At 37.5% G+C, this 13,751-nt stretch overlaps 1 protein-coding gene across 7 annotated transcripts in view; it reads right to left on the bottom strand.

Annotated features, from left to right (window-relative positions):
• Positions 1–13,751, bottom strand: part of PIGN (phosphatidylinositol glycan anchor biosynthesis class N) — a 145,159-nt gene that overhangs the window by 77,074 nt on the left and 54,334 nt on the right. For all 7 annotated transcript variants that reach the window (XM_025147682.3, XM_046937827.1, XM_004939696.5 and 4 more), the window contains 6 exons: positions 9,681–9,759; positions 7,203–7,385; positions 3,711–3,847; positions 2,555–2,654; positions 2,339–2,431; positions 749–840 (listed from right to left, as the gene is read on the bottom strand). In XM_025147682.3, the coding sequence (XP_025003450.2) occupies positions 749–840; positions 2,339–2,431; positions 2,555–2,654; positions 3,711–3,847; positions 7,203–7,385; positions 9,681–9,759 (684 nt within the window). The remainder of the gene's footprint in view (positions 1–748; positions 841–2,338; positions 2,432–2,554; positions 2,655–3,710; positions 3,848–7,202; positions 7,386–9,680; positions 9,760–13,751) is intronic.

The following is a 13,751-nucleotide window of genomic DNA, read 5'->3' as shown; positions in this document are numbered from 1 at the left end:
CTCATAATTTTATCTGTAATCATATATTGCTGCTCTCTTCCCATTTTTTACTGAGGATCAGGCACCAGATACCCTGGTTTTGATGGGACACAGTACCCTCTGTCAGAGAGCAAAAGGAGCTGTTGCAGCCTAGGTCAATTCAGGTCTCTCTGCAGTAGCTAGAAAGGATACCAAAAGGCAAACTCCTTCAGGCCAACCAACTGGATTGCATCCAGATAGAAAAGAATGCCCGTACAGTGAAAGAGTAGCAGATGATAGAACTCTTGTTACCCTATTTGTTCTATTTCCCCGAATAACTCATTAGTTACAGAACATTATTCAAAAACAAACTACTCAAAATTAGATAGAGGAATTCAGAAAGATTCTGTCAAAGTAAACTCACGTTACTGCTATTTACCATGTTTGTACCCCAGCAAAGCTCCTCCTTTAACGATGACCTTCATTTTCATGTACAATTTGCAAATCTCAGTATTATGAGAAATGTTTCCCTCCACAAGAAATTACAGAAAAATGCAAAGAGCAAATGGATGCGACTTTCTTTGAAGTACTGCAAGAGTATTAAAAGTCTCTTCTCATTCACATTAGTGAATAACTGAGGTCTCTATAATCACGTTATTTAAATTCTGAATTTCAACACCTGTCTCAGACAGCTTTCAATAATATAATTCCTCACATACATCAAGTCAGTCTAAATTTTGAATATCAAAGAGGGAAATGAAAAGTTTAAAGAATAAGATGAAATCCTTACACCAGAGGAATGTTTGGTTCTCTTCCTACAACAGGCATTAAAGGAAACACTGCCAGGAACACACACAGAAGAGTCCAGATCAATGTTGTTCTCTAAAGGAAAGAAAGAAACATGGGATATCTTGAAGTCACGTTATTGTCTAAATGGAAAAGAAATGTATACTCAACTAACAACTGCTACAAGCACCTCCCAACAGATATCCCCCCACCCCCTATATGTCACTAACAAAATTAACTGAAAAAGAGCACAAAGTCATTCATATCACAGCTCTTCAATTTAATAGAAAATAACCTCATTTCCACAATGTCAAAATACTAGCTTTAATTCTGATTGTCTTTGATAATGTTATACTCGATAGCATTTTGAGAAAGCATGGCCTTCATACACATTGCAGTCACCAGAAATCTGATGCATAGCCTTATGGAAGAAAGCAATAAAACTTATCTCATCAGAATTTTGCAGCAGCTAACTAATCATCAATTCTCTAGTAATACAGTAATATTTTTCAGTTTCTGAATCCAAATGTCCTTTGATTTACCCACCATAATCATCTACCTAGTTGTTAAAACTCTGTTATGGGGAAAAAATCCCAGGTATTTTGTTCTCAGTGAAGTCAGCAAAAGCTAAATCACTTAAATTTTTCTACCTCAAGTCAGATTCTAGATCCTAAAGGATATTTTTGGTGCTACAAAATCCTCATCCACTTTAAGATATGCTACTTGATTATTCAGATACAATTAAAAAAGGATAAGTAAGCAAGTACAAACTTGCATCTCAAAAGTTCTTGCAAAGCAGGACTTTAAATTTGTATCCAAATTGCTATTTCAATTAAAATGCTAATTCTTTCCCAGACCTCTAGGTTTTAGGTAGTTTATGAAGTAAGAATTTAAACAAACAAATGGAACAAATGTCTCATATTAAAGACTGCCACTTCACATTCATATCTACCAAAGTATGTTCCTGTGAAAAATGATATAGGAAGCTGCCTCTGAGGAATAATATATGCCAACTGACTGCAGACAAATACATTAGAAGCATTTTTCAGTTACTTTTTTTTTATAATAAAAAAAGCATTCTTCTAAAAGGGCAGAACTTTCACTGATCATGTATGTCATTGTTTTTGTCACTGTGGCAATTCAACAAACAGCGTACATTTCACTTGGTTTTAAACTAACCATTTTTCTTATTTATCACTAACAACAGTAAACAAATAGCTAACTCTCTGCTATCCTGAAACAAGGACAGCAGCATGATATCTGACAACTACAATAGAGGACTTCAGAAAAAGAAATCTAGAAAGTTGTCAGACTTTCTGAATTACAACTGTTCTTGCATAAAAACACCACACTAGAATGTCAGCTGTCAGTCACAGTGTCAGACAAATCAGTTTTGATACCTAAGCTGCATCCTTGCTTGTCTTGTCTATGAAAAATCTATCCAGATCATGTTAAATTCCTTTGCTTTGCTACATGCTGCTGACAACAGAGAACAGAGTAAGTGTATAACTGAACAAGAATCAGAAGAGATTAAACGCAACATCCTTGTTAAATGCCTTTGTGTTCTTGTTTTTAAGCAAAGCAAATACAGTACCTTTGCTTGAACCCACATCTGTGTGATCACTGGCCAGCCAGCAAAGACAAGAAGACCCACAGTAAGTGTAGAGCGGTAGAAAAAGCTGAAAACCTAATAAAGAAAATGCAACATAAGACTGAAAACTACACACATTAAATAAAATTTACAATTCTTCAAAAAGATAAAATGCTAGCAATAAGGTACTCCACTGATACATATGAATACAATACTTACTAGTAGTTCAATTCCCAGTATACAAATCAAGAGGAAGCCTACAGAGTGACCAACAGGAAGTGACCAGAGATTTGCAGCAAGGTCTTGAATAACATGAAGTCTGTTCAAAACAATGGAAGAAGGCAATGATTATTTTAATACAACAGAAATAATACAGAATTTCAGCTTTGAAAGGTGGGGGTGAATGGTCAGAGCACAAGAAATGATTAAGGTATCACTGATCCTGCCTGCAGCTAGGAAACAGACTGAGCGATGGCCTGAGGCGCCTTCTGCCCAGTTGAATTTGATATAAAACCTACAATAAAACCTTTCAGGATTTTTTCCCTCCCATATCTGGCACATCTTTGTGAGTATTTGGACAAACTTCAGATTGCTCTTTATCCAAATTGACTCTGAGTTTATGAACATTTTTGGTTATGCTGTGCTTAACGTCGGTCATAACTGATGAAACATTCACAAGCTTCAGACAGAAAAAAAATCCCCAGTTAGCTCTTCCAGTGTTTTATGAGGCAGCTCATTATCTAACTGCAGTTGGTCTCATTTTCCCTGAATAATACCTAGCTGGTATCTACAGAATTGCCAGTGGATTATGGAAGCAACAGAAATCAGAAAGTAACAAATCTTTTTGGATGTGGAGCATTCAGTCAAGTTAAAGGAGAGCCAAGCGAGACAAGTTTGTTTCAATACCAGAGCACAACCCTCAACATGACTGGTACATCCTTTTCAAAAGCAGATGTAGTCCACATACCCAACACTTGCAGGATCACACTATTCAAAAATAACTGAATAAAGGGAACAACCCACCCCGTTTTACAAAATCAGTCAGCTACTACTAGTAATATGCCCAAGTTCTTAACACCCATTTGCTTCAGTTACCAGAGTACTGAAAACATCTTGTAAAGACATGAATTTATGTTTCTGAATAGAAAAGCTGCCTTTAGAACTGGCAGTTGTATTAATCTGTTTGGAAACTGCTCAACGCGTCAAGTGAAATATAAACCAGAGTACCTTGGAATACCTCAGAGAACATTTCAGCCATTTTAATAAAGTTGTATCTATTTTTCTCCCAAATTTACAGGAATAATTTAATTGTCAACAAAAAGGAAACACAGATCTGGTTTTATAAATCATTCTTTGTAAAACATTCTTTACTTACTCTCTCACAACTGCATACCATATGGGTACTGGCAACAGACAGTATACATAGTATGTCCAAGGGCTTGCTTGAATCAACAAGAAAAAAGCTATTATCATCCCAGCAAACATAAAACTGTACAAGGGACCAGTAGATTCCTGAAAAACAAACAGTTTGGCAAACATTGCTGAAACAGCAGTAAAATGGTTTAAACAACACACTATTTTCCACTTGCAAGTTACACCCTAAAGCAAACATTACGCTAAAATACTGTTCAAGCTGCCTTGTGACTATGAAGGCAACTCTGGATGCTATTTCCAGCAAAATGCAAAAACTGACAGTAGGATTTGAAATTCCAAATATTTCTCTACATAAGGTTCTGAACAGGTAAAGTCCAATTGTAGCACTTGGAAGCCTAATGCATGCAGCGTTATATATGTTCAACTTGAAGTCCAAAGGAAGACAGAATTGGACCTTGAAGTCCAAAGGAAGACAGAATTGGACCTTGAAGTCCAAAGGAAGACAGAATTGGACCTTGAAGTCCAAAGGAAGACAGAATTGGACCTTGAAGTCCAAAGGAAGACAGAATTGGACCTTGAAGTCCAAAGGAAGACAGAATTGGACCTTGAAGTCCAAAGGAAGACAGAATTGGACCTTGAAGTCCAAAGGAAGACAGAATTGGACCTTGAAGTCCAAAGGAAGACAGAATTGGACCTTGAAGTCCAAAGGAAGACAGAATTGGACCTTGAAGTCCAAAGGAAGACAGAATTGGACCTTGAAGTCCAAAGGAAGACAGAACTGTGTGCCTTGGAAAAAAATCAACTCTTAAGTGTAGGTTCTAAAAAGAGACTTGGAGCATAACCTCTTGAGTTCAAGATAATAGCATTAAAAAAATGAACTTCAGGATTTAGGGACAACTACTGAAGGTATCTTGCCACTAGCCTTCCACAGCTGACCTCCTCTAAGATACAGGAGCTTTTTCCACCTTTGGACATTAACCTAAACTAGTTTCAAGTTCCATTTGCTGCAAACAAAACAGAGACAAAAGCTGGGACAGCAGTGCAGGAGGTGCTCCATCAGTCAATCCAATTCTTCCTGATGCAAAAACAGGGTGGCTGCTGAAGAACCCATGGAGGTTAATGGGGACTAATCATCAGTTAGCAGCAACCTCCCACTTGTACAAAGAGGAGCATTAAACAGTCAATCCATCCACCTTTCACTTGGCCACTGAACTACTTTTCCTTATGTAGGAACATTGAGGTAAGGGAAGATTACGTACAACTGTAAAGAATTCTATCTTTCAGTATTGCAATTCGAGGTAGTAAAGGCAGCCTTAGTAACAGCATAACGTGTAGTCAGTGACTGAAAGAACTACTTCTTCTGTATGAACAGTTTCTTAGAATGAACTGTTCAGGAAGATATGTGACTATGTTAAATATGCTGAAGAAGACAAGGCACTCAATTAGCAGGTCACATTGATTAGTTAGCAGTTTTTGGTTTTCCCCTACTGTAACTGATATAAAACCACCCTGATCTAAACTGACTGCAAATGCAAGTTCTAAATGATTTTTAAAATAAAATTTCTGCTAAGATATGCCATTAAGGAAAAAAAGGCCTTATAGATGCTGATCTAATGCAATTTTGTTTTATTAGTTCTAAACTTTACATTTGCAGTCATGTAGGCAAAATGAATATGTATAGCTATGATAGGCACACAACATAATTTATTCTTGACTGAGTAAACAAACACAATCAACATTTTACTTCATACAGAGGCAAAGATTGTACAATCCAATAATTGGCCATGCATTGAAGATGGAAATCAGATCTGCATTTTCCCTGAATGTTTAAAAGCAGATTAAAAGAATAGGCTTCTTGCTAAGAAAACCAACACACTATTCTAAAAGAAAGAACTGTTTTTTCATAAGTAGCACAAGAAGCCACAAACTTTTATAGATGATATATACAGGATATGAAGTTTCATTATTCAAAGGCTGCTACCAGATTTTATAAGGCTGTGCTTTGCAGAAGACTGTCAGTGGTAGATTAGTTTCTCAGCAATATTCTTTAAGTAGCTCCACTATTATCCATAAAGCAAATAACTTCAATGTAAGAAGTGCTGGTCTCATACTGTGACTCTCCCTAAGCATACGGCAACACAAAAAATATGCTTTTACAGAAAAGGCTCTGTTGCTAAAATCGCAAAAAGAAAATTCTATACAGGCTATAAGCAGCCTCTTTTTTCCCCACCAGTACTACTGGCGTAAAGTTTATCTTCAGTGGAATCTCAAAAATGGTACACATCAAATTATTTCAGAATTAAAAATTTTACAATAACTAAAAATATCATGATTTTACTTAATTCATTCACATTCAGTCTAGTTTTTGTAATGATTACGTTCATATCTAATGCATCACAAGCATCCCGAACTATTTCTTCTCAGTTATTTGATGAAAGAAATCCTAAGTCATGCACAACACTTAGGAATATTTTCCAATTCAATTTTGTTTGGTAATTTTCACTAAAGGCCGAGACTCTCTCATTTCAGCCAGACATTAAAACACCAAGATTGCATGATAGGAATTTTCTCAGAGAAGCATACCGAAGGCAGAAAAGATGCTCAGTGAGTGCACCTTCTCATTTATGTCACCAAATTAAACAATTCAGTTTGTTCTGAGAAAAAAAAAAAAAAAAATCTAGAAGTCTGGGAGGGTTTGTTTTTTCCCAAGGGCTTTAATCCTGCCCTAGAGAAATGCTAGCATTTTGCCTGTTCGCCTTTTCAAAGTATCTCTTTTCTGATGAATGACTGAAACAAAAATGAATTTCCTAGGATTTTGTACATTGGGAAAAATCAAGCCATCAATCTTGTCAAAAAAAGTTTCTTTCAGCTTTGATGCCTTCTGCTTTACTCTTGCAAATCACAAATAAAAGAGTAAGCTGATCTGTGAAATCACAGTTCACTTTTCTATTAAAACAAGTTATAAATTAAAAAGAAAAATGCCTTCATGGAACCACTTGGATTCTGAAGGCTGACTACTCATTGGCACAGAGGACAGGAACAACATTAACATGCAAATTTTGGGCCTTACACTAGAGAGCAAAAATCAAAATGGAAGTGCAAAGTCTGTATTATTGTAAAAAAAAATTATTATTACTATTAGAGAGCTGATTAACTAGAAATTATTTGCATTAATTGTAATAAAGACAGACTCTCTAATAGTTTTAAATTATTACATTAGCATTGGCATTTAGTAAAATGCATAGCTGTGGGGAAGGGATTCAGAAAACACAGTAACGCACATTGTGATTTACAACGTATAGGAATATTGATTCTACTTAATGGACCAATAGTGACAGCAGGCAGGATGAGAGCACCTAGCTCCACAGCTTCCCAGTTTACATGTGCAGTCAAGAGAATTGAGCAGTGGAATGTGTGCAGTTTGGTCTCCTGCACAAAGAGACCAAGCATACATAATGCTGAAAACAGAAATCCCCGCAAATTTCCAACCTACCTTGTTATTAATCTGAGCAGCCTTAATCAAATTGGTGTGAGTCTTGATAATCACCAGAATCACATAAGTTGTCCAGCCCACAAAACTTACTGCAATGCTTAGGCCCAGAAATAACCTGTCGTAAGTATGGTAGTATGACAGGCCTTCCAAAGCAAGGTTAATCAGTGTTTTGCACAGAGATACCTAGAGGCAGACAAAACATACAAGCATCAGTTTAAAGTAATCTAAGCTCCATGCAACAAAACAACCTAACCAACAGCAGCTGGAGCTCAAGCAGCTTTGATGCTCTTGGCATGTGTGTGCAATGAGGTGCAGTGTTTCGGCCAACACTGACTGGTGGAATAGGCTCTGCTTCAGACTCCGGTTGGACTTAAAATCAACCATCACTTGGCTCCTTCACCACCCTTTTGAGCCACAACAGTGGTGAGATAATGAAAGCTATGCGGGCAGCACATCTTGAACACCATCAACTATAAAACACATGTTTTTTCCATCAGCATTTGAATATATTTGACCTTCACAGGTGAAGCATTAAGAAAAGCAGTCCTGAGTTTCTGAAGGTACCATATTTGATAGGTGGAGGACTATGGAAGCAGCTGCAGCTAGGTTTTACTCAGTCTAGCCATAGGTCTTTCTATCTCAGTACTTCCCTTGCCAATTAGTGATGGCTGGGGAGACACCATGATAAAGATGGCTAGCTTTCCACTGAATATCATTCCTCATGCATGAGTGTCCTGATTCCAGTATTTTCCCAAAGATGGGAAGCTCAGCTGTGCAATTTTTGAACACTTTGTGAACACAAAGAATTCTCTGTTTGATGGAAAGATCTGTGACGATGTAAATAATAAGAATCTGATTATTCATGACAATGCTTCTTTTATGCCTAGGTATCCAATATATATATAAATAACTTATCAACTCTGTGAATTTACTCAGCACAGTTCTCAAGTCTAGGCACAGTAGTGGACATTTCACATCCATCTCCCAGTAGAAGCAATATTCTTTTCAATTTGAGCACTTGAGTTCCGGTTCCAGCTCATTTTGAGAAAACCTGGACCAATAATGTGTCGTTACTCCCTATGACACACAAAATATTAGAATATCTCAAAAAAAAAAAAAAGCTGTTCAGCAGATCTGTCCCAATCAGATAAAAGATCAGATGCAAGAAGGACAATAATATTTAACATGTGTATTCTTTGAGAAGAAGGCTTACACACAACTCTTGGAAGGGCATAAAGTTCCTCAAAATAAATGAATTACAGTATGCTGATATCATTGGCTTGCAGCTACCCGTTGAAATGAGGTGACAGATGCTATTTAAGCCACAACGTTAGGACAAAATTCCCAGCAATTATCAACTGAAAAAGGTATATCAAGCAGAACTCTGCCAAGGGACAAACTCCACCAAAATGATATCATTCCTTAGGATAAACAATCTGGAGCACAATTATTATGCGGTGCGGCTGAGGGAACTGAGATTGTTCAGTTTGGAGAAGAGCAGGCCCAGGGGAGATCCTATTGCTCCGTACAGTGACCTGAAGGGAGGCTGTAGCACAGTGGGATCAGCCTCCTCTCCAGAGTAACTATCAACAGAATGAGAGGAAATGGCCTAAAGTTGTGCCAGGGGAGATTCAGGTTGAACGTTAGGAAAAACTTCCCCAAAAGTGTGGTTGGGTACTCCTGAGAAAGGAAGAGAAAGTGGGGGGGGGAGGGGGAGAGAGCTGAACCCTAGCACCTCATGGAATTATTCTTCCATGCAGTTGCCAGATTAAAAGCAATCTCACAGATTAAATTTTTTCATGTACTTTTTAAACACAGAATTCGGTAACTAAACTGAATGCTAAAATAGAAGACTTCTTTGTACCATTTATCCCCAGAAATTATTTCTGTGAGTGTCAAAATATAAACACTGGGGAACTGCCATCACAAAGTGCCCTGTCTCAGCAAATGGCAGCAAATGCTTAGAAAGGTATTTAAAAACTGGAAAGCACAGAATGGTTCTGCATATGGCTTTCAGTTTCTGACAAATCGAAATGTGAAACAAACATGAACAGGTGGTTCAGGTAAGAGAAGTGTAAAACAAAGCAAAATCTATGATGGAGCGAGACATACCTTTTCAATGCAACTAGCAGCTTAGGAAGGATGATTATGAGCTACACTCCTTAGTTGCCCTAAAAGAATGCGCTCTTTTAACAGTGGAAAATATAAACATTTGTGTGCTAGTATACTGTGAAATGGTAACAGAAAGATTAAGAATCACAAGGAAAAGAATAAGTCAGAATTATTTGTTAGAACTGATGTCATGAAATGCAAAATTTTAGAGACATACAACAGGATTTTTTGTTGATAAGCAAGATATGCATCAGAAGGTTGTAAAAAGTTATTTCTAAATTTCTTTTAAGTTAAACAAATTGAAATGTATTTACATATAGCAGAAGCTCTCAAAGTTTCTAGAATATGAATAGCAAAGACACTTACTGCTTCACTGTACTTTTGTTGCTGAATATACAGCCTTGCTTTCTTTAAAAAGTTGATCTGTTCAGAATCAGAAAGTGGTCTGTACAAGAAAACAAATATACATTAACATTAATGCTTCTTTTCACAAACGGAGGAAGAGGCACAAAAACTACTTCATAATCAAAAATGACTCTGGAACAAAAAGTATTCAGAACTTCATTAGGGGAATAAGCCATTTCTTTTCCATACGAGTCAACATTTCTGCTAACTAATTTACCCCAAGAACTTTTCATTAAGACTTTTTTTTAATGTTGGGATTCCCACCTATTTTGATAATGCAAATTCTCTCCCTTGTGCATTATTATTGACCATCGTGGTGGACAAGAAGCACTGCACACACAAGAATTAAGCCATTTAATTGGTTTGGTAGTCATGGTTGTAAGCTGCTCATAAGCTTATCAGTGTAGAATGAATTGTTCAGGTTCCACAGTTGCAACAGATGATGTCTAACAATCTTTTCTTCAAAAAAAAATTCTGAGAGCTTGTCTCCTCTTCCACAGGGAACTGTTAGTGTCCCCTAACTAGAGTTACCTGGTTGCACTGAGGTCTATGGTGAAAACATCTGATTTTAATGACTTTGATTATCATCCTCAATCATTTCTATACTTCTTCCTTTACAGGAAGTAGCATGATGGAAAAACAAGCCAGTCAGCCAACTCCCACTGATCAGAGAAGACAGGAGCAAAGTTCCATTCCACTTTGTTCTAGTTAACCTACGATGGCAGCAGGCAAAAAGATCTCCTAGGCAAATTATCATCCATAAGACAGCCACTACCCCCAACCTCCAGCACCACAGGCACACACTGACATAGATCACAATGCTGTGATAGCTGATCAACAGTTACAGGAAAGCCTTCCTTCACACCCTCCACAATACCACTGAGGTATGGCACCATGTCCTCAGCACACAGTGGCCCAGCAGTGCGACACTCTCCCTCGTACTCACACCCCCACACGCCTTGTGCAGAAATCCCGAATTTATGTTTTAGGCAATGCCAAATCCAGAGCCAGTCTTGGGTTCTCATTCCTGTTATTTTAATCTGCAGCAATCACCTGGGTCGCCACTTAGTTGAACCACGAGGAAGCTTTTGTTCTTATGACACCACAGCCTTGAAACACTTATTCCCAATCGTTTGCTATGAGCTTCAGGAACTACTTCTGCTTGCCAGCCAGAAATAGCTGATGCATCATCAAGAATACATTCACTATCTTCAGAGCCCTGAAATAGATGAGAAGGATTCTGCGCTTGATCTAACTGAATTTTCATTACTAATAGTATCTTGAAGTATTTTGCTACTGTTTGCTTTGAGTTCAGAGCACAGACCTTTTGTGCAGGAGCCTTCTAAAACACAAGAGCAAAATTGTATCTTACAAGTGCATCCAACTTCTTAAAAAGTTAAATAAGTAACTGTATTTTAAATGTTCATGTGTTTTGCATCTAGAAAAATCTAAAAATGGTATCTATAAATGAGCAGAGGGAGAGAGGAAGTGAAATTCAATACACTCAATAACATAGAACAAACAGGGCAGGAAAAGATGGCAGGGCAATGACAAGCATTTGATTATCTTAACTTTGGAGGGGAATTTAGAAAACAGTATTGAAGAGCAGAGAGTGAACTCTGCTCCTACCTTATACATCCCAACTTCACAGCCCCAAAGTCTATAGAACCAGAGGTTGCCAGCCTGTAGCCAGAGAGCATGCACCAACGCTAATGATAAATCAATGTGGAACCAATTCTTCAAGTAGACAAGGAAGATGCTGGTACTTCCCCCCCAAAATCTCTAATTTCTCCAGTTTTGTTAAAGTCTTTTAGCAGAGGAAATTGCCCAAGGAAACAAATCAAGTTGGGAGTATCCACTCACTGAGTGATTAGCAGGCAAAAAAAAGTGGTAACTTAACTTTTAGGTAAGGATTTTTAAAATCTGCAACAAATATTACGCAGCTTTATTTAGATCTTAAAAACATCAGAAGTGTGAGACAACGCGCATCGTCTCAATCTAACATAAGGAAACAGCATGGAGCTGTGACAGAGGAGGTTCAAGCTGTATATCAGGAAAAGGTTCTTGACCAGAGGGCATCTAGGCACTGGAATGGCCTCCCCCGGGCAGTGGCCATGGCACTGAGCCTGACAAGAGTTCAAGGAGTATCTGGACAATGCTCTCAGTTGTATGGTCTGATTTTTGGGTGGTCCTGTGTGGAACCAGGATCTCATGGACTCTATGATCCCCATGGATCCTTTCCAACTCAGGATATTTTATGATTCAAATTTTATTGTTGGGTAAGGGTAAAACTGGCAGAAAGTCCTTACACTATTTAATGCAGGATCCACTGGGGACCCTGATTCACATCCTAGAGGTGACAGAGAAGAGGGGAGATTTAAAAGGATATCACTGCTAGATGTAGCAGAAAGAGCAGAGACAAAAATCGACGCATGGACAGAAGCGGACTCGAAGTGGACTTTGTGAAGAAGCCAGGGACTTAAATGATTCTAGAAAATCTAAATGAAGTCAGTAAAAATGAGAATATAGAGCTGAGATAAAGCAGACACAGAACTGTGTGCATAGCACTTGGATTTTACCAAATTTCTCTATTCCCCATACTATACTACTGAGGTGTTTTTTAGAACTTTTGTTAGATATGAGCATCTTCCTTACTTCAGGCAGAGTATGTTCCAGAACAAATAATCCATGAACTCTGAATAGTCATAAGGTTGGAACCACATAAAAGATGTAAGCAACAGATCACTGGAAATTAGTACCACAGAAGTGGGAATAAATATGAAGAAAAAATAACTCATGCAACCCAGGGCAGCTAGACAGGATAGGATGCCACTTTCCTTATAGGGGAACAAATGGAATTTGTGCCTACAACTAAGGTTCCACACCTGGAATTTACCCTGGTATCATGAAATTAAAAAGGCAATACTTGTGTACTAAAATCACATATACAACACAACATGCTGAACAACGCACAACACCAGAGACCTTGAGACTTACTGAAGCATTGCTCCAGAGGAATTCAAGAACATTTAGAGGCACTGAGAATTCAATGCAATGCTGAAAACACGACTCAGCTCCGCTCATATGCGTTTGGTAATGAGAGGTTCCACAACAGCATACTACTACAAATTAAAAGGTAGCCAGGCTCCGGAGAATAAAAAATAAAGCCACAAATTGCTGAAATCTATCCTGTTGAGGTAGGCCACCAAAAACAAAGGAACAGCAAAGAAGACAAAGTAATACCTAAATCAGTATCATATCTGTTCATAGGTGATTAAGCATAGTGGTTGACTAGGAACATCTGAACACGTACCGAATTTCAGTTTAAGAAAGCAAACAAAACAAGATTCATCAGATGTAATAAGAATTTTATCTTTTACAGACCAAACTTATGAGATAGTATTGTCTCGGTTTTGATTATCAGAATACAAACTGGAGAAACTGGTTTGTAGGTTTTTGTTTTGGATGGCAAATGCAAGTCTATGAAGATAACAGCAGTTAGCTGAATTTTAACAAAAAAAAACCATTTAGAAGATTTGGAATACTAAGCAGACAGTGTTAGAGAAAAGAATAAACTGATCAGCTATTTGTGTGTTTTAGTATGCAAAAACCCAGAGGCACTACTATTATGCTAATGTATTCTCAAGGTCATCTAAGGCACATGCGCCATTAATATTAATAGAAATAAAATGAATTTACTGATCATTATTAAAAAGATAATGAACTCTACAAAGAAACAAAGAAAAAGTTATGGGTGTGTATGTTCTTCCCAGCTACCCTTCACCAAAATCCAGCTCTACCAAATACAAAATGAGAAGCCCAACCAGTAAAATGAAGCATACTTCCATAACACAACAATACTTAAGAAGTTTTATTCTCTCTATTAACAAAAACACAGAGAGAATGCAGTTGGTCAACACAAATTTGTTCTCCTTTCTTTGAAAAGGAAGCATTACAGAATACATCACTCGTACTGTAAAGTGTACCCGTAAATTTAAACAACTAAGAACTCACACATTATTTATGTTATAA

This window comes from Gallus gallus, chromosome 2 (genome assembly GCF_016699485.2).
Source record: "Gallus gallus isolate bGalGal1 chromosome 2, bGalGal1.mat.broiler.GRCg7b, whole genome shotgun sequence".
NCBI classification, from domain to species: domain Eukaryota; kingdom Metazoa; phylum Chordata; class Aves; order Galliformes; family Phasianidae; genus Gallus; species Gallus gallus.
This window is presented reverse-complemented; position numbering and strand designations above follow the sequence as displayed.